This window comes from Antennarius striatus, chromosome 3, assembly GCF_040054535.1.
Source record: "Antennarius striatus isolate MH-2024 chromosome 3, ASM4005453v1, whole genome shotgun sequence".
NCBI classification, from domain to species: domain Eukaryota; kingdom Metazoa; phylum Chordata; class Actinopteri; order Lophiiformes; family Antennariidae; genus Antennarius; species Antennarius striatus.
This window is the reverse complement of record NC_090778.1, coordinates 14,216,316-14,238,664: the sequence shown is the minus strand read 5'-3', so window position 1 is coordinate 14,238,664 and position 22,349 is coordinate 14,216,316. Positions and strand designations below refer to the sequence as shown.

The window sequence follows — 22,349 nt, the reverse complement described above, 5'->3', positions numbered from 1 at the left end:
TTAGTGTTGAGTCTGTTGTACTTGCACAATATTTCACTAAATCCCCGTTTGTTTGTGGTGACATTTGTTTGTGGGCGTCGTGATGTCGTGAGGGTGATTACAGAGCACCACTGGAGTTCAGCTGTGTAACAGCCTCAGGAAAGAAGCTGTTTTTGAGCCTGGTGGTCTCCTGCCTGAGGGGAGGGGTTGGAAAAGACCCTCCCCTCCCGCCCTGTACATCGGAGGAGCAGCTTTTGAAGTGGTCTCCAGCTACAGTTACTTGGGTGTACAGTTACGGTGAACAGGAGGGGGCTGAGCATGCAGCTCTTTTGGGAGCCGTTGCTGAGGGTGATGGGGGAGGAGATGGTGTTGTGTATCCTGACAGTCTGTGATCTGTCTACCAGGAAGTCCAGGAACCCAGTTCCCTGTGGTTGCAGACAGTCCCAGCTCTGACAGCTTCTACACCAGGGTTTGTGGGATGATGGTGTTGAAATCCCGGAAGAGCAGGCGGATGTATGAGTCACTGCTCTCCAGATGGGTGAGGGATGTGTGGATCACAGAGGTGATGGCGTTGTCAGTGGAGCGGTTCCTCCTGTAGGCATATCGGTGGGGGTCCACCGTTATGTCTATGGAGTCCTTGATGTGTGCCATGACCAGCTTCTCAAAGCACTTTATGACTATCGGAGTGAGGGTCACAGGCAGATAATCATTCAGGTCCTTTCTTGGGGACTGGGATGATGGTGGTGGACTTGAGGTGTCTGTTAACACCTCTGCCTGCTGGTGGGCACAGTCCTTCAGCACTCTCCCTTGGACGCCGTCGGGGCCTGCAGCCTTGCGAGGGTTAATCCTTTGCGGGATCCACCTTATGTCCTCTGTGGTCACACTGAGGGGCACGGGGCAGTATAGTTTGGCATAACAGTAACTATTAACATTTAACACTCGGTGAACCAGGATTCTGCAACTACTAGAACTACCATAGGCAGTCATTTTGACTGCTAGGGATTATCATCAATATATAGGTAGGACATCTCATTATCATCAAAAATAGGTGAAAACACATCAGGACACTAAATTGAAATTATGATGATTGAATGTTTTATTTATTTGACACAACATAGCTTCTTTGCAATGACACATCCAAATTCAAACTGTAAAATACAAATGTATCTCTGAAAAAAACAAACAAAAAACAAAACAAATGTATCCTGCTTCAAAATAGACTGCTGTCATCATTAGACCTTAACAAAGAAAATTATTAACTATATGAACATAAAATAATGCTGTGACGGCTGCCAGCCAGCTGGAGACACTGATGTTAGGATGCCAAGTTGCTTTGTTTACGTTTCACAAACACTCAGTCAACACAGATAACCTGTGTTGGGGGGGGGGGGGGGCTATCACCTCTGATAACTTCTTTACTTCTCTTGAACTTTCCAAGGCACCAAAGGCCCAGGAAACCAGCCTGGTTGGTCCAGTAAATAAGAGTAGATAAGAGTTCCTCCATCTGTAGACGAGCAAAGGGACCTGCACACTAAATAAATCCTGAAATGTGACAGTGCAACCCTAACAGTTTATCAATGCTAACCAAAGATAAATATCTCCATTTTAATCACAATCAACACAGCTGTCAACATCACAAGTGGCCATGAGGCTGAACTGGAGACTATTACGTACAGTACTACAACAGAACCAAGTTTAGAGTAGTTGTGCTTGATCAAATGGTGAGGAAATACCTAGTGAAAGCTGCTACATGAAGATAGCTATTGGTAGTGTTTCACAACATTGACAGTTTCATAATACTTTTGGTGTTTCATAATACTCTTAACCTGGCTGCCATCAATGCTTTGATCTTGTCCAATAAATGCATCAATAAGATGATGTCACAGAGGAACCTCATAATGCGACTCACAAAGGAAGTTTACTCAGGACACATGAAACAAAAGTAAAAAAACTGATGGTGCAAGAGCCCCGTTTGTAGCTGCAGAAGATGGAGAGGAGATTTTTTTTTATTTTTAAAAAATACATTTATTCATAAAAGCCAAATTACAAGAAAATCACGTTGACATAAAATCCAAAAGAGATTCACACAAAAAGGAATTCACATCAAAAACATTCCTAAATGAAGAACAGTTAAAACAGAGGCTCTTGTCTCCTTGTTGAATATGCTCCATTCATATTCAAAGTACAGGACTTAAAACACAGAAGAAGAAGAAGAAGAAGAAGAAGAGCAGATTAAAAACATTTGTTAAAAGAGTGAAGAGCACTGCAAATCTCGTACACTCACTAAAAGCATGAAAAGACTGTCTCCTGAAGGGGACAGAAGGGACACTGGCTGGACACAGCAGGGTTAAAAACAGAGATAAAAGCATTGGAACCGATGGCACCATGTAAAAGTCTCCACTGGAGGTCGGCTGTTTTTTTCTTGAAGGAAGGTTTGTATGGAAGTCTCCACTGTGGGTCAGGTCCATTTCCCGTCATCCTGTTGGCCCAGGTAGTGGGTGCTCTGTCACACAGGCTTTTCTTGTTCACTTTTACATAGTATTTGTACAGTATTTTCTTGTTGGCTGTGTGCAGGCTGATTTCTCGTTCATCTCCAAGGAGAGGACCCTCCAGCTCTCCAAACAGGGGACTGATGTGGAGCTCTGGGAAAGGATCTTTATTGTCTGTCACAGTCCCTGTACTATAGTCCAGGAGGAGGCTTCTCTCCCTCCCGGAGAGTCTTTGCCTCCACAGTTGTAGCACCCTCTCGATCTCTAGAGATGTTGGGTTAAATGTTCTAGAGAATAGGAAGACCACTCCACCACTCAGCATGGTGTTATGGCTCAGGACCACCTGTCCTTTCCATTCTTTCATCCAGTCCACCTCATTGCTCTCGTCGCTGTTTCTTGTAAAAACAGAACATCAATAGTTTTCCTCCTTGCTATGTCAAAGACCAGTGCCCTTTTCCTTTCTTCTCTGGCTCTATTTACGTTTAACGTCCCCACTCTAAAAGAATTAATGATGAGGGGAAAGTTGAAGGGACCCTAAAATAACTAAATAGCAAAAATAAATAAAAGCAAAATTAAAACCTGAGTTGTTTACGGACTTTACTCATTTTCTTTTTGAGTCGGTATACTGTATCTTTTGGTCACTGAGTTCTGATGTGGCTCTTTTTTTAATAAATTATTTTTTTTATAATTCGGCAAAACAACTTATCAGGAAAAAACTGTTCTAGATTCAGACCTTTCATGCCTTTAGTCTGTTGTAAAAACAATTTAAAAAATTTTTCAGGGTACAAATCATGCTGTTGACTTGCAGTGACTGGAGTATGAGATAGGTCACTGTAATCAGACATACAATCATCACTGGCACTACTCGGTGTGACCTCAATCTGGCCAGCTTTACATCCGGCAGAAACAGTTAAAACATTCTTCCGCTTACCGCGCCGCCTAGTAGGAACAGGAATCCATTCAGACGCATGGTCGTCTGTGACAGCCTCAGCACCTGTCTGGTTTCCTGTCTCAACATTCTCATTTTTATCACCAGACTCTGACCAGAGACTGACTCCAAGTCTTGCTCCTCGATGCTCAGTCTCCGCATCCCCGATGCTTCGGCGCCGCGGAGCCGGAACGGGACGCCTCGGAGCGGTGGTGGAAACCGTCGTGTCACAGGGACCCGGAGCATCGCTGATGCGCCTCGGACAGGCGCTAACAATGTGTCCCTCCTCTCCACAGCCAAAACATTTCGTCCGAGAGGAGGTGGCGTACCATGGGTAGTCATAGTTGTCCATTCTAACAACAAAACGGTAGTTAAATTCTTCCGCCCTGTTGTTCAGGATTATGGAAACCTGTCGGCGGTAACACACGAGATGCCCCAATTGAGGGACTTACACCCTGACGTGACTTTGGTAACTGGCGACACAACTTTTCAGTGTCGAGAGAGTTCTCTAACCAGGAAGTTATCTCTGACGAAACAGGGGACGTTGGTAGTGCCAAGTGAATAATGTGTAAGTAAAGTAAAGCAAAAGATAGTTGTGTCAAATGTCATGAGGTAGTGGAAACTGCAGATGGAAGGTACTGGTTACCTGTGTTGACTGTGAGTGATTGAGAGCCATAAGCAAACCATCTTGGTGTTGTAACAGCGGTGTCTCTAGCTGGCTGGCAGCCATCCCAGCAATTTTGAATGTTCATAATAGTTAATCATTTTCATTGTTAAGGTCTAATAATGACACAAGCCTATTTTGAAGCAGGATACATTTGTTTTGTATTTCACAGTTCGAGTTTGGATTTGTAATTGCAGAGAAGCTTTGTTGTATCAATTAAATAAAACACTCAATCATTATAGTTTTAATTTAGTGTCTTGTTAAGTTTTTATTAGGGCTGTCCCTTTAACGCGTTAATTAGATTAATTAATTACGCTGCAAATTAACCCGCTATAAAAATTAACACAATTCATTGCGAGTGGCAAGTCAATGCGCAAACATTTTATATCTGTCCCATTGAGGGACCCGTAGGCTGCAGTGATGTCACTTCGTACCTGCGCCACTAGTCAAAGGCAAGGTGACTGACAACAGAGATGGACGCGACACAGGAGAGCGAGGCAAGCCCACTCGGACCTTTGGGCGGAAAGTTTATTTATAAAAGAACAAAGACAGGAATATAATCAAAAACACTGATTCTGCGCTGCCATCTGCGCTGTAGACACCTCCGTCAGTCTGCCCCAGGGCAGATGTGGCTACACATGTAGCTTACCATCACCAAGTATGAATGAGGAGTGAATGAATAATGGATCCGATGTAAAGCGTCTTTGAGTGTCCAGAAAAGCGCTATATAAATCTAATCCATTATTATTATTATTATTATTATTATTATTTGTACCTTTTGTAAAACATAATTTTCATATCACCAAAGCAGCTCCAGCCTAACGTATCATTTAAATGCAAAACATGTCAAGGACACAGAGTTGAACGTAAGCTTATCTTTTTAAAGGAGAAGCCTGTTGGCATCTTGCTATTTAGTTGCCTTATTTAGAGGCATGTTATACTATTCATTTTGAATTGCTGTATTGAGTCAGCTTTAGTATTCATTGTGATTGAGAGTCTACTTATGTGCCTATTTGAGACTCAGCCTTATTTAATTTCTGAATTTTATTTATTTTATTTAACTGTATTCTTATTGCATTTTTGAGAAATTCACCTGGCCTAGTTGGTTTGCTGATGTGCTTGGCCTTTTTGTTTTGAATTTCATTTATAAAGCACACTTAACCAATAAAAATGTGGATTTCAAATCGTCTTTTCTTGGTGCATTCTATTGATTAGTCATGCATTACAATTTTGTAATGTCCTAGGATTCAAATTCTTTATTTGGGGGCCTTTAGCAGGTATGAGATTAAAATGTGATTAATTACAAATCCTGTAATTAGATTTTTTTTCAATCGCCTGACAGCACTAGTTTAATGTATTCCAATGTATTCTTTTTTTAAAAAATGATAATCCAAATTATTTACAAATAATGTCCAAGCAGTCAAGATGAATGCCTATGGTAGTTCCAGGTTGTAATACTCAGATCTCTATTGTGTTTTGAAAATGTAAAGATCAAACAATGTCAGAATAAATGTCACGAAGGAAGGGGTATGGACTCAAATGCAGTACACCAAAATAGAATCTTTTCTCCATGATTTATTCAAAACTTCTCCAGACAGGCAAGAGTCAGACAAAACAGAACAGACTTCCAGGAACCAAACTTCAGAAACTAACCAGCAACGGGCTGTGACAAAAACCTGGCTTAAAAAGCCTCATGACAATAACCCAAATGAAGTTCAGGTGTGAAAATCAGTTTCTGGTGTGTGGATGAATATCAGGTGTGGAGAGGACCCACAGGTGTGGAGCCGTGGCTCCACCCACATGCCTGGCCCCTCTCCCTGCCACACACCAGCACTGCCACGCCGAACCGTGACAATAAAATATACACAAATTTAGGAAAAGTCAGGGTCCTATTGGTACGTAGTTTTTAAAAAAAAAAAACAAGTTATGACCCTGCCAATTTTGAAAGCAGTCAAAATGACTGCCTTGGGAGTTCTAGTGTTAAGGAGTGGTTGATAAATTCCAGGTGGCAGTAGAGGTTAGGAACAAATTTGTTTAAAGTTACAGGTGCTACGGGTTCATACAAACCAACCAGATCACTGTTTTTACTGACTTTAAAGAACAAGCACAGGGTGCTTTGGAAAACTGCTCCAAACAGGAGGAGGTTTGACAAGTGCACAATAAGATTAGGAGTTGTTACAGTGGCTGCTGACCATCAACCGACCATTAATGTTTACACAAAGAGAAGCATAAAACATTTAATTTTACTTGAAAAAAGCCTGAGGGACTGAATGATCTACAGGTCAAAGGTTTCTGTATGCATTATACCCTATTTTAACTGTACCAGAATAATTTCAATTCCAAATTTGTATTTCAAATACCTGTTTCATAGATACAAAATATACATTATCAGAAATGCTGAAAATCTGACTCACTAAAAGAAACATTTGACCATATTTGAACCTTTTGTTATTTTTGTGTACAATAACAGGGAATAGTTATAGTTCTCAACATTAGACTGTAAACTAACGGCAACATTCACCTTCTCACTACATTTCCAAAAACTATTCAAGATTGTCTAGCTGAATGAAATTTCCTATACTCAGTTATATAAAGTTTGCACGTTTTCCGTTGCCTAGCATTTGTGAGCTCGTGTTTGCATGTCCATTTTTGCTTGTAAAACCTTTAAAATGTAAATGGTATTCAGCCATTACTTACTTACCAAAACCTACTTCAGACAGCTTAACTTTTCGACTGTTTTGCTTGAATTGCTGCTGAGGAGTTGGGAAAGTTTTCAGCAACTGTCTGTGGAAATTTGTACGGTTTTGGTGGTTTTACTTGTGGTATTTGATGATGATGAAGCCAGCTTTTTTTCCCTGGTCTCTGTTTTCAACAAGTACCAACTGCTGAGATCCACACTTTTACTTTCTCTTTGCTACTATTTGCACTACTTTCCTCTTCTCATCTTACATCTCTGTTCATTTTTTTTCCACTTTGATTTCCCTCTTGTCCCCGTTTGTCCTGCTCTCTCTCCTTTTCTCTCTCTCTATCTTTCTCAGAAACAGAGAGATTAAATACATTTTTCAGTGTCCTTTTACACCCAACTCAGCTGTTTACTTATAAAAATGTGAATGCTTTTGTCTGTGTCAGGTTTTGCATTTTTGTGTATTTCTATTTTATTGTATGCCTCTCTGGTAGCAGCCTTCGAAAACATATTTTTTTATATCTGATACATAATATTTCACTTTTCACACTATTCAACAAATATAACAGGTAATAGATGACCCAGTAGTAAACAGTTCACTCAAAGTGTACTACAGAGTGTCTACATACAGGTAGATGATTTTGTTTTAACAAGGTGACAGTAAGCTAAGCAGGATATTCTAGACATCCCTCTCCCCAGCAACACTGGAGATTTGTCATCCAATGAGTTCTCAGTTAATCCTGATGTCTCCTTTCATTTGAATGGGGCTGGAAAATCACCAAAGTGAGGCATCATAATAAGAAGCCCAAACTCCTTCAATTGGCACTGCCTAAGGAGCAGGGACACTGCTGTGAGCTGACTCCAGAAGTCCAAGTTCTTTATCCTTTCTCTAAGGCTGAGCAGCAAATACAGTGAGCTCATTCTTGTTCTGTCAGCATATCCAAATCTCGTGATTATAGTTGAGGGTTAGAGCATAGTTCAGCTGGTAAATAAAGAACTTTGTCCTCTAACTCAGCTCCGTTTTCACCAAGATGGTCCAATCCAATACTTGTATCACTGCTGATGCCAGATCAGTCCGCCTCTCTGACTCAGGCTCCACTCTCGTAAGTCATGAACAAGCCTATATACAAATGCAATTACCTCTTACATTTTAAGACTTACATAGGACACAGTCGATGTTTTAGTCTCAGCTTGCTGTTTATGGAACTTCCTCCGCTGTTAAAATTCTACTTTTAAAACCAAATTAATTAATTTAACAACTACACAGCTCTTGTTTTAGCCACAACAATATAAAGCTTTTTGATGTTAAAAATATTATGTGATGCTTATATCCCAAAGTGAATGTGACCATCTTCTCTTTTTGAGATATTTTTCAGGTTCCATGGGACAATAACAGCCTAATGTCAAAGTTCTTAATGTTAAGGTTTATGTTTTATTCTGGTCTGTTGGGAATCATTAAAATTTAATCCAGTACCCAGGGTCACAGACATAGATAATAGATATATGAAGCAGTTATCCCTAAAAGTCATGTCACTAAAATTAATGTGGTTTCCTTTCCCAGTTTGGGATCATTAAAGCATAGCTATCCATCCATGTACTTACAGTATCTAGTTGTCCATCCATCCATCCATTCATCCATTTATCGATCTATTTATCAATTTTTATTTTTATTTTTACCAAAGTTGCCACTCATTCATTCATTCATTACTTTAAAGGAATGAGTTCACATTGACTTTTTGCAAAATATATTTATTCACTTGACATGGATCAGATGAAAAATTGGACGCATTTGTATGTACGGTAAATACATGACTAAAATCAGGGGAACTTAGCTGTATAAATAAATAATGGTGATTTTAAACAGATGACCTTAAATGACTATTTTTATTTATTTATATATTTTTGTTTTTTTGTGGGTATTTCTTTGATAGGCTCACCTTTACTGTGCATATAATTTGTGTTCCTATGATGAATTTGTGAGCCTGTTATGTCAAGGGAATAGGAATGGATGAGTGGGTTTTTCAGCATATTTCAAAAAAGGAACCCTTTAATTTCCGTACAAATTAAAACAACGAGGGAGGGGGAGGATGGGGTGAGGGTATCCTTAATCCTTAATCACCACCCACCTCACAACTACCTCAATTTCATTGAGAAAAATTACTACCCCTTTGTTCATTCAGGAGCCTGCCTTTATGCTGTTGTTGTATTTTTCATCAGAATAACATTACATTTTGTAAAATCAAATTTTATGTGAACCTGAATTGAAAAACTAAAGGACTATTATTTCAATAACTCCAAATACTGATGAAGGGAACTTTTTTTTTTTCCTTAATCCTTTGGGGTATGCAATCATAGGTAAGAAGTAACTTAGTAAGCATACAGTGGAAATGACAGAGATGGACAATGGCTACAACGATAGTTCAAGCTGAATCATTGTTCATTCTCTTGACTCCTGCTGTCTTATACCTTTATTGGAATCTGAAACCTGCCACAGTAACCAAGTTCAGTTTTCATACTGATTTACACCTGGAGTATAAAAATGATTTGGAGAAATAGTTTGAGGCACCAGCAGCCTAACATCCCTTTGATGTTAACAAGCGGTAAATCAGGTTTCAGAAAGAGAGGAAGATGACGAACGCGACTATGATGGGGGATGGAAGGTGATGCAGAGACAAAAGAAAAAGAGAAGGTCAGTATAGAGTAGAGGAAAAGAGAATGTGTGGCAGATATAAAGTAAGGAAGAGAGGAAAAATAGAAATTGAAAGAAAGCAGAGAGGACGGGGCTGGACACTTTTATAAGAAGTGCAAAGTGAGAAAATTATTTTTCTCTTCTCTCTGAAGGAGCAGGAGTAGGAAAGAAAGGATTGAGCTGTGATGTACAAAATGTTAACTTTCTCTTAGATCAAAGCATTTTACAAGCAAGTCATAGCAGGCATACAATGTACAGGTAGTTCCTTTATGTACCCTCTTAACCTCTAAAACCAGACAAAAGCTGACTGATTGGGTTAACAGGGATGACCATTTTCGTTCTTGCAAGGATCCATTATTGAAAAACACATGGAATAATTTTTCCAAAAAAGTTAAATGCTTTGAAGATTTGGCCATTGTCATGGCAGTACAGTGGCAGTTCTCCATCTCCACCATTGCCTTGATTTCCCCTCAAAGCATGCACACATAAAACTCCAATGTGTTCACATGGTGTACAAACACACAGAACAGCAACTGTTACCAAATCTGCTCCACATGCTCAAAAGCAGAACAGCAAACAAGGGTTTAGGTAAGGACTGCTTACATCTGAACTAACAATTGCTGCATTAGACAAGCATTCTGTAAAATGTATGACATCACAAGCTTGATGAAGCATGTAGCAATCATCTGTAAGATCAGACAAATCTTGAACACATAAACAATCTATGGTTGTAGTCTATTTGCACCCACATGTGTAAATCTCTGATTCATGGATGTGCTTCCAGATGACTGGACAACTACAGCTAATGTGGTCAGGGAGACAGGTAAGAGAGTACTTGGTGTATCATCTGGAAAGAAAGTAGTTAAGGAAACCTGATGGTGGAATGAGGAGGTACAGGAGTGTATACAGAGAAAGTGGTTAGCTAAGAAGTGGGCCACTGAGAGGACTGAGGAGAGTAGACAGTAGTACAGGACAAGGTGAAAGTAGAGGCAGCAAAGGCCAAACAAGGGGCTTATGATGACTTGTATGCTAGGTAGAACAGTAAGGAGGGAGAGACTGGTATATACACAAGACAGAGAGACAGACATGGGAAGAATGCTAGGTTAGGATGATTAAGGATAGGGATGGACGTGTATTGACAGGTGCCAGTAGTGTGATGGGAAGATGGAAAGAGTACTTTGAAGAGTTGATGAACAAGGAAAATGAGAGAGAACAAAGACTAGAAGAGGCGGTTGTTGTGGACCAGAAAGTACCAAAGATTAGGCAGGATGAAGTGAGGAGGGTATTGAAGAGGATGAAGAGTGGAAAGGCACTCGGTCCTGATGATATACCTGTGGAGGTATGGAAGTGTCTAGGGGAGGTGGAAGTAGAGTTTCTGACTGGGTTGTTCAACAGGATCTTAGATAGTGAGAAGATGCCTGAGGAATGGAGGAGAAGTGTGCTGGTGCCCATTTTTAAGAACAAGGGAGATGTGCAGAGAAGTTCAAGGTAGAGGACTGCATCAGGGATCAGCTCTGCCCCCTTCTTGTTCGCTATGGTGAAGGACAGGCTGACAAACGAGGTTAGACAGGAATCTCCATTGACTATGATGTTTGCAGATGACATCGTGATCTGTAGTGAGAGCAGGGAACAGGTGGAGGAGAAGCTAGAGAGGTGGAGATCTGTCCCGGAAAAGAGAAGAATGAAGGGGAGCCGCAGTAAGACAGAGTACATGTGTGTGAATGAGAGGGACCCCAGTGGAAGTGTAAGGTCACAGGGAGAAGAGATCAAGAAGGTGGAGGATTTTAACTACTTAGGGTCAAAAGTCCAGAGCAATGGAGAGTGCGGAAAAGTGGTGAAGAAGTGTGTACAGGCAGGATGGAACGGGTGGAGAAAAGTGTCATGTGTGATGTGTGATAGAAGAGTTTCAGCTAAAATGAGAGGAAAGGTGTACAAAACTGTGGTGAGACCAGCGATGTTGTTTGGTCTAGAGACAGTGTCACTGAGGAAAAGACAGGACACAGAGCTGGAGGTAGCAGTGATGATGAACCTAATGTTCTCTTTGGGAGTAACCAGGATGGATAGGGTCAGAAATGACTACATCAGAGGGACAGCACATGTTAGGGGTTTTGGAGATAAAGTCTGAGAGGCCAGACTGAGATGGTTTGGACATGTCCCAGGAGAGATAGTGAAAATATTGGTAGAAGGATGCTGAGTTTTGAAATGCCAGGCAGGAGGCCTAGAGGAAGATCAAAGAGGAGGTTTATGGATGTAGTGAAAGAGGACATGAAGGTAGTTGGTGTGAGAGAAGAGAATACAGATGCAGAGTTAGATGGAGGCAACTGATTCACTGTGGCGACCCCTGAAGGGAAAAGCCGAAAGGAGAAGAAGAAGATTCAGCATTTCTCTTCTTCCAAACACGTTGAGTTGACTTGAGACCAAAGAGCTCAATCTTGGTCTAATCTGACCACAGTACCTTCTCCCAGTCTCTTTGGAGTCATTAATATGTCTGTTGGCAAACTTGAGGCGGGCCTGGACTTCTGCTTTCCTCTCCTGGATACCAAACCTGCCCAACAGCTCCTCATCTCCTCTGTTTCCTGGACCAAAATGTCCACTGAACTCTGCACCAATGACAACTCTCTCACTACTAGGTATGCTCTGCATCACTTTATCAAAGTCCAATCAGAATTTCTTCTTCTCCTCCAACTCACATCCTTCCTTTGCAGCATACCCAATGACAACATTGAACATCACACCTTCGATTTCTAGCTTCAGGCTCATCAATCTATCACTTTTTTTCTTTTTTTTTACCTCCAGGACATTCCTAACAAACTACTCCTTCAAGATAACTCCTACTCCATTTCTCTTCCTATCTAGACCCTGCTCCTAAATTTCTAAACATTCTACCTTTCCACCTGGTCTCCTGGACACACAGTATGTCTGCCTTCCTCCTCTGCATCATGTCAACCAACTCTCTACCTTTCCTGTTATAGTTCCAACATTCAACGTCCCTACTCTCAGTCCTATACTCTTGGTGTTCCTCTTCTCAGAAGCTTTAAGTTTCCAACTGCCAGCATCAAAACCTTCAGGATTTGGAGATAATCTGCAGAGAGGAGTGGACGAAAATCACTTCTTATGTGTGTGCAAACCTAGTAAGCAACTGACAGTGAAACGTCTGACAGTTGTGCTTGCCAACAAGGGTTTTGCCACCAAGTATTAGATCATGTTTTCCTAAGGGACCAAATGCTTATATAAATAATGAGTAAATTAAACCGCTGTGTCTAGTGTGTGTGTGTGTGTGTGTGTGTGTGTGTGTGTGTGTGTGTGTGTGTGTGTGTGTGTGTGTGTGCGCGCGACATATCTGTCATAACTAGAATTGTCAACCTATTTTGCCCAACTGCTGTTAATTAGTTGCAAGAGCACCAGGCCATTGCGATGTCACATTTGAGAGTATAAATTCAATTAATTGTTGTTGTGTCCTTGTTGTGTCACAGTAAGTACCTCTATGCTCATGAACTTGATATCCACTCCGAAGAAATGCCTCTTGATCAGATCACATCAACAGATGCTAATCTGAAAGATGTACGAAAAAGTGTACTCTATTACTACAAGCCACACAAATTATTATCAACAAGATCTGAGAATCAAAGGTTGAAGTTCTCACACTGAAGTAAAATATCCTGTGATTAGTGCATAAAGTTGTAATACTGATGCAACAAAGTGTAACCAGCTTTTAAATGGAACCTGTCAGGCCTATTATAAGAATTGCCAGGTAAATCTTTGGCGCGATGAGGTGAATATCAGCCTACGAATCAACGTGAGTGCACTTAAAGTGAGATGTTTTTTTTTGTTATAAGAAGAATCAATTTCATTGATTCCCCATAAGGAAAATTATTTTTCCACACAAGGGGCCTGTAACCTTAGAGATAATGAGACATAGAGTAGCAGGCAGCTCCTTCTTGGAATGCCAAATTAGCAACTTGTCGGGGTATGTCCTTGTTCAAGGGCACCTTGTCAGTGCTCAGGGGCACCTCTCTGCTGCCATTTCACGCTCCAAACGTGTTGGTCCACATGGGCCTTGAACCAGCCCCCTGCAGTCCCCAGCCCAAGAACCAGTTGACTGAGCTACTGCTGCCCGTAGGTAAACATCCCCCCCTTTAAATTTGAATAAACTCGCTTGAAAAGTGTCATACTGTCACACTGTCACCAACTCCACCCACTACTTGTCAATGAAGCGCCCAACCAATCACGGTGCCCAACCAATCATGACACATCTGCCAGAAGGAATCACGTGAACAATATGGCATTAAGGCATCTGACTCAGAATCAGAAAAGGTTTTATTGCCAAGTACAGTAAAAATTACTATCGAGGAACTTGACGCGGTGTTGGTGCATTGAAAGGTGGAAGAGAATAATAGTGAATGAGGAATAGGAATAGGAATAGAAAAACTATTTACAAGTGCATAAAGTTGTAATATCTGCTATGTTAGGAAAAGAAATAACTACATGGACTTCCCAAATACTGTAACATAATTTCACAGTGTCATAACTGTTCCAAGAATTTCATGTTTTGAGCAGAGTGTCCAAACAGCAGGAACGACACAGAAAATGGCACTGACATGTGAGTGAAACTAGTTGGTTAGGACGAACAGTCTGTCCAGCTATGGTTTTGGTTTAGAATGGGACAATCGATGTAGTATCCAAAAGGCTCCTCGGGCATCTAACCAAAATTGTCTTTAAGTAACTACATTTATGTAGTCAGCTAACAGAACTATCACTTCTCTAAATTTTCTTTTCCTCTTGCTCTTTTGACAGTTGCCTTTTCCTTTGACATTAGCTCCTGTCCTAATCTCACGATTAGTTAGCTTTCTTTCTCCAGTTACCCTGCTAACATTCATCTATGGCTTCGCAATGCACGCCCAGCGCAAACCATGATTTTCCTGCATAAAGCTGTTACCTCACCACGTTGGACTATGTTGGGTGAGCTTGGTTTATAATACCATGAAGTCTGATATTATTGTTTAATCGTGGAATTCCCATGGGTTCCCACTAGTATGACTATAAAATAAAATAAATCTTACCATACTTTATACTACTTTCAAAAGTTGCAAGACTTAAATTAAAATAATGTAGCAAAACAATTAATCTCTAAGCTATGAGTTTGAAATAATTGATCATTTTACCGTTGATCCCTCATGTCTACCATTTCTTCTTGAATCCAGTGACTTCATGAATTATCATATTGCTATCTTAAAATTACTAAGATGTAGTGGTTTCAGAATCCAAATGTTGCACATTTAACACATTGCTTTAGACTGTTGGAAATGACAATACACCCTCCCTCCTCATCCCAAATATATACAAGTATGAAATGTATAAGATGAATAAAAATGTGAGTAATCAGACAAAATGTCTCATTTGTCATACCTTACTACAGGCTGTGCATACAGAAGACACAGTAAAACCTGCAAAGGTGTCTACAGGCACTAATCTTTTTTTGTATGTGCTCATTTCCTCTTTTCAGGTTTCCCCAAACTGTGACCAGGTTTTGGTGAATGGTAAAGAAATGCGAGGTCGGCAGTCTTTGGCCCTCAACTTCACCTACCTGCACCTTTCTGCTCAACTCCATCTTACTATTTGGGTTCCCAAGCTACCTCTGCAGATAGAAGTTTCGGATACTGAGCTGAGCCAGGTTAAAGGCTGGAGGGTGCCGATTGTCACTAATAAGAGGTAATAAATGAAAGAAACAGTTTCACATAAACCTTGGCATCTCTCTGTATGCACAATACAGCAGCTGCCTACCTAAGACCAAACAAAATGGAAGATTTGAATTAAAATACCAAATTTATAGTATGCCTGTGTCTAATAGGTTAATGTGGTCTGTGTATTATCTGTGTGATTTACAGGTCTTGGTTTATCTATGAGGACGAGGGGGGGGGGTGTCTCATCCTAAAATAATAATAATAAAATATATTTTAAAATAAATAATAACTACTTTTTAAAACAAACCAGAAAACATCCATCCATCCGTCCGTCCACTCATCCATCCATCCATCCATCCATCCATCCATCCATCCAAGACAACCGTCATTTCTTGTTTACAGCTGCGTTTTCTGCCTTGCGGGTCACAGGTGTGCTGGAATCTATCCTAGTTGACTACAGGCAAGAGACAGGGTACACTGCGGATGCTTCATTGGTGCTTCAAGGAACAAACGAAAAAAAAAATTGTAAATTAAATAAATACAGAAATAAAGAAATTAATAAATATAGAAATAAATAAAAAGATAGCAACACAACTGATTTCTTTTAAATTATAGCCGGTGCCATGCAAGGTGTAATTAAGTTTGGAATATGTTGATTTAAAAACGTGCATTTCAGGTTAATTTGCCAGTTCGATATTGCCCGTAGATGTGAGTGTGTGACTGCTTGTTTTTCTTTGTGCATGTGTGGCTCCGTGGTGTACTGGCATCGTCCCCAAGAGTGTACCCTGCCTAACGCCCCCAGTCGGCTGGGATAGGCTCCAGCACATCGCGACTTGCGACAGCAGATGAAGCAGGTTGGGAAAATGAATAGACAGATGGATGTTTCGTCACATAAATCATATTCATGTCTCAAATTGCTAATTAATTGAAAGTGAAGATAGTTAAAGCTTTGATATGAACTAAAAAACAACAACAACTAACTGATGTAGATCCACACAGAAGCATACTGTATACAATGTAACAAAGATATTCTGAAAATGTAATTAGGTCTCATAAGTGTTATCAGTAGCAATATTCCCAATATTAAGGGCATCCTATGACATCAACCCTGTGTATGATGATCTGTGGTGATTGCACATTGTTTAAGCATATGTGAGAACGGAAGCATCAGAGGCTATAAACATACTTCTCTCAAGTAATGGGTGTCTTGGATTCAAGAAGTGTCATTTATATTTGAATTCAACATTCTCTCTCTCTTTCTCTCTCTCTCTCTCTCTCTCTGTCTCTCTCTCTCACAGTATAGCATACCAGCACAGCTAGCCGAGCCATTGCGCAATCCATTGTGAGACTTGGCTGGCTGGCGCCTCACCACGGGTCTCTTCTCAGTATTTCAGCGTTAAATGTGAAAATTCAGCAATTTTGAGTAAAAATAACCTAAAATTGGTGATGTTGAATATAAAATAACTTTATAATACTCATCATTGGATAAATATAACCATTTAATTTATTTCTGCCATTTTTCATTTGTTTTCTCTCATTATGGCAGGTGAGGCCGTGCCTCATCTGCCTCCCTTGACCACACGTCACTGATATATACAGTATATCAGTGCGCCCTCTCACATTCGCGCATCAACAATCGCGACTCCACCTTACGTAATACCATACGCGCATTCTATTGGCTGGCGGGATCCGGAAGTGCGCTCTGTTCCGCCAGTCCCGAACATTCGTAAGACACAAAAGTGCTTTAAACAGTCGAGAAAAGTGTGGAAAAAGGTGATACAGATAGAAGGTTTAATATCCTCTTTCTCCCGCTAGAGTGGTAGAGAGAGGAGCCACTGCGTGTGCACGTGCCGCCGTCCTATCCTATCACAAAAGGCAATGCAACCAAATAGAACCCTCCAGAGTAAGCATAAGCAACAATGGCGGGGAAAATCTCCCTCATTGAGGAAGACATTAGACAGGATCCAGACTCTAGAGGGTGGTCATCCGCCTTGACTGGCTGGGTGGGAAAGGAAATATAATGGGGATAGAGACAGGGCAAGGAAAAGAGAGAGAGACAGAGGAAAAGATTGGCAGTTAGGCCAGGTAGAATTTACCGTCCAAATTGTGCTGTAGTTGGTGAAGTGCGGGCGGGATTTCCAGGCTTTTGGATTTCCTATCTTCCATAATTGTTCCTCACCTGTCGAGCAGAAGCACAAAGAGAGTGGCAGTATCTTTCATGGAAAAAACCTCCCACCCCCGAAGAATATTTATTTCCATTTTGATTAGCTTCCATAAAAGGACTGTACTGTACAAAAGTTATTGGAGTAGACGTGGGGGTTAATGAATTTTAGTTTTACTCTCAAAGAAAGAAAGCTCTGTGTGTGTCTGTGTGTGTATATACAGTATAAATATCCATCCATCCATTAACTTTCTTCCACTTCATCTGCTGCAGCGGGTCACGGGGAGCTGCAGCCTATCCCAGCTGGCATAGGGCGTGAGGCGGGGGATTCTCTGGGCACGACGCCAGTGTGCCACGGAGCCACACACAAAGACAGACAACCATGCGCACACACTCACTCCTACGGGCAATTTGGGACCAGCCGATAAACCTGACGCTCATATTTTTGGAGGTGGGAGGAAGCCGGAGAACCCGGAGAGAACCCACGCAGACACTGGGAGAACAGAGCGGGATATATATGAATGTCCCTCTCACCCTTGTGGGGTGGTATCTGTGTGTCATCCTCAAACTCGGGTCCTCTACCAGAGGCCTGGGAGTCTGAGGGTTCTCCGCAGTATCCTAGCTGTTCCTAGGACTCTTCTGGACTAAGGCTTCAGATGTTGTTCCAGGAATCTGCTGGAGCCATTCTTCCAGTTTGGGGGTCACTGCCCCAAGTGCTCCTACCACGGGGACCACATTAACCTTGACCTTCCACATCTGTTGCAGCTGCCCTTTCAACTTATTATAAATAATTATTACTCATTATAAATAATGATTAAATTAAACCGCTGTGTCTTGTGTGTGTGTGTGTGTGTGTGTGTGTGTGTGTGTGTGTGTGTGTGTGTGTGTGTGTGTGTGTGTGTGTGTGTGTGTGTGTGTGTGTGTGTGTGTGTGTGTGTGTGTGTGTGATATAATGCCTATTGAACGGAACAGTTGAGAGCACATATTGTTCTGGCCGGTCTATTATTTCCTGTGGGGTCAAGGCCGACTTGACTATGCGGATGACAACTTTTATGGCTTTAGCAGCATTGCTACCGAATACACACACACACACACACACACACACACACACACACACACACACACACACACACACACACACACACACACACACACACACACACACACACACACACACACAGTTATCTTTCTTGCTGTAGTAATAAGATATATTCAAATCTGCAATAAATATTCTAAGTACAAAATAATATAGGTGTTATTTTTGTTCACTTTGCTTTGGATTTTTTTCTTGTTTCTTTTTTTTAATTAGTTGTAACTGGACATGATTCAAGTTGTCTTCTGTATTCAAGTTATTATGTCTCATGATTCACTTAAAATATGGCACATTCGTAATACATAACGCATAAGCATAATGCACCTGCTTGCAGATGTTCGCTTGTTTAATGTGTACCATCAATTCTGGACTATTGAGCACACCTGCATCTTAAAAAACAAACAAACATAGAGTATATAGACCATACTTGTCTATTAGCTGCAGGCGTCGAATTGTTGTAACAACATATTTGTACAGAACAATGGTAGACAGAGAGATTTTTTTTAAATATCTCTTCCACTGTCCCTCTCATTCTTACACTTCCTGCTAGAGGCCCCTGGAGGCCATTAGCTCATAAAAATCTATAGAATAGCCAAATAGTTGTTTAGGTTTCAGGGTTCAGTGTGTCAAACTTTCTTTTTTGAATAAAATTCTAATTCCCTGTGGGAATCTTCTAAAACTATACAGTAATTCCTTGATTATTTGCGCTTTACGGCCCCGTTCAGACTGCAGGCATATCAGGTTTCCTTCCATATCCAGTTTTGAGGGATGACTGTTCACACTGTTTTTAGCAAGCGACCAAATGTGATCTGGCTCTATTCAGACTGGGCCAGATTATCAGCCAATCTGACAGGTTGCTGTAGCAACGACGTCGGGGCGGAGGTGTCGTTCAGTGCACGTAATATGTGAGGTCATATAATTGCGACAGCGGCAACAACAACAATGACGATGAAAGTGAAGTTTTGTTACCTTAGCGTATCGGCAGAATCACTGTCTGGTAGAGGTGGAGAAAACACACACACACACACACCAGACACGGTCCAGTTCTTCTTCCGTTTTTTACCAATCCGTAATGCGCGACGCTCTTCCTTATGCCGCCGTTCGTAGATATGACGTCACAGTCAGCCATATCTGATAGGAGTGTTGGGAGCTGTTCAGACTGCAGACACCTCTGTCCCTATCCGACACGAAACTACTTTCCGAATGTTGTTTCAATCCGTCCCACAAAAACCCGATTGGGACTGTTCAGACTACACACGAGACATGCAACACCAATCTGAATAGGCTAAAAATCGGATATAGGCGACTAGTTTAAACAAGGACTTAGATACACTGCTTCACTACATTGCAAATCTTTAGTAGGTATTCACGTGATACCGTATGCTATTGGCTGACAGCATCCATGTGAGCACTGCATTCCGAGACTCACGTTTCCTTCTGCGTCTTTTCTTTAATGAAAACGTGTTTTTAACAGTCAGTAAGAGTATGGGAAAAGGTAATACAGGTATGAAGTGATTTAATATCAGTATGGGGAGGGTTCATAAACATTTAAATTACCGTAAATAATAAAATTAATTTAAGTTTGTCGCTATATCACAGAATTTTGTTTTTCTCGGGTGGTCCTGGAGCGTATTAATCGTGAGTAACGAGGAATTACTATATGCTTAGTGAGATGCAGTTCACTCAGTGAGAATAAGTTATTTGCTTTCTGGGGATACAAAAACACATTTCCTAACAGTCTGGATGTTTTTGATGTTTTTTCTTGACTGCAGGATTTCTTGGGTCCAGGTTTGTGCATTTGTGGGATACATGGAACTGTCTGAGTGAGTGCACATGGTCATGTGTGCATTTGTGTGCTTCAGTTCTTCACAATTACCACTCTACAATTCTGTCTTTCTGGGCCTATTTTTCAATTTGCCCATTTTTGCAATGATAGCCACCAACCAGTGTACACACAGACAAAGACACACACTTCTATCTCCCCTAACCACCATCTCCCAGAGTGAAACACAAACACTATTAAAGCACACACTCTGTCACAGACACGTTGGCAAAAAGTGCACTTGTAAATGGAAAGAAAATTCTTATAATAATACCAAGGTTTCACTCTCAAACAGCTTGCGGACACACAGGTAGTGTGTATGTGTGTGTGTGTGTGTGTGTGTGTGTGTGTGTGTGTGTGTGTGTGTGTGTGTGTGTGTGTGTGTGTGTGTGTGTGTGTGTGTGTGTGTGTGTGTGTGTGTGTGTGTGTGTGAGTACTGCGGTGTGTGTATGTGTATAAATGTCTTCCTGCATGTGGTATTGTGTTGGTATTACATAGACGGTGAGAAAAAGAAGAAAGGATCTTTCTTTGTTTGTTTCTGTCAATATAGAGAGACATCCTCCAGGAGAAAGTGAGGGAGGTTTTTCTTTTTTAATACAGACAAAGAGTTTAAACCATTTTAATTTATTCTTGGGAAGTGATAATTTGGCTCATCCAACTACGGGATTACAATACATTTATACCTTTTTAATTATTATTAAAGCATGTTCTCCTGTTTCTCAAGACATGTCTTGTAGATCTTCTTGATATAAGCTGCTTCCTTTGCGGTAGTACATGCCATGCAGAAGCTTCTGCTCCTCGTCCTTTTCTGTTGCATAGCTGGAAAAACAGGAAGATTGATAAATGCTATTTAGAACAGTTACTCTCCAAAAAAGGGGTTAAAACCTGTATTTTTTAAATTTGGTTAATAAAAAAATTGGACAATAGGTGTACATGTGAGTTTTTTTGTCTATGAATAGCCCTGTGATGAGCTGGCGATTCATTCGGGGTGTACCCCACCTCTAACCTAGAGGCAGCTTGGATAGGCTCCACCATAATCGATTACCTTTATTTTGGATAAGTGGCTGAAGAAACATGATAACAGTGGTCTTGTATTCAAACTGAGAGTGTGTTTAATGAAAACAATCTGTTTTTTTATAGATTTTATTTAATAATAACAGTAATTTAATTGCTAACAAGCACAGTGCAGTGGTGCGGCGGCCACTAAAAAGATGCAATATAGGTGAAATTACCCATTGGTATGAAATTAAAGGCAATTGGTTGTTGCCTTTCATGTGGCCCTGTGTTAAACTGCAAGTATCCAAAATTTCTCATATGACAACTCCGCATTGTGTGACTTAAAGGTGTTGGAGTTGCATATTAAAAAAAAAAAACAAAAAAAAGGAAGAAAGAAAAAAGAAGAGAATCTTTCATTGAGAAACTAACCTGGAGCATCCTATAGAGTTTCAAAATGGCATTTAATTAACACATAATCTCACACGCTCTCCTCTCTTTCTGCTTCGTTATCCCCCTTTCTTCTAAGACCTACAAGAGACAGTGAAGATGATGAAGATGATGAGAAGAAGGGCAAAGGCTGCACCCTACAGGTATTATTTGATTAGTTTTCCATATTAAATTTTCAAAGAGCGTTATCTAATCCTCCTCTTAAATGTTGCTATCCATGAAAAAGAGCTGCACTGCCACTACTGCAAAAAAAGTGGCTTCATGTAGGTGCATGTAATATGTTGTGTCAGTCCCTTTGAGGACCATCACATTAACACCTAATTTGAAATTCTGTATAATTTTCCAGTACCAGTATGCCTTGGTTCGGGTCCTCACCCATTTTGTTGCAGAACCCTCAGACCCAGGAGGAGACATGGTCTACATGTTAGGAACAGACTGGCAAGCCGATATCACTCATTTAGTTTTGGACCAGCTCAAGGTAGGTATAGACAAATACTCTCTTATACTCACATATAAAATTTGAAAGGTGTAGGGTAATAGTCTAGTACAAGAGATGGTCAAATTGATAGATTCAGAAGATGATTAGCCCATGTTAACAATTCAACAACACAGAGCTGGATCAAATCGCTAGCCTACTTCATCATTATACTCATCAATTATTTGCATTATTATGTTTTTTGTTCTATGTGTGCAGTTAAGCTGATTTCACTCTTGTGA

General features: G+C 40.7%; 1 protein-coding gene across 3 annotated transcripts in view; it reads left to right on the top strand.

Moving 5' to 3' along the window:
• si:dkey-215k6.1 (transmembrane protein 132B) overlaps positions 1 to 22,349 on the top strand; it is a 345,313-nt gene that overhangs the window by 306,546 nt on the left and 16,418 nt on the right. For all 3 annotated transcript variants that reach the window (XM_068311917.1, XM_068311916.1, XM_068311915.1), the window contains 3 exons: positions 14,936 to 15,141; positions 21,712 to 21,775; positions 21,979 to 22,110. In XM_068311917.1, coding sequence (XP_068168018.1) covers positions 14,936 to 15,141; positions 21,712 to 21,775; positions 21,979 to 22,110 — 402 coding nt within the window. The remainder of the gene's footprint in view (positions 1 to 14,935; positions 15,142 to 21,711; positions 21,776 to 21,978; positions 22,111 to 22,349) is intronic.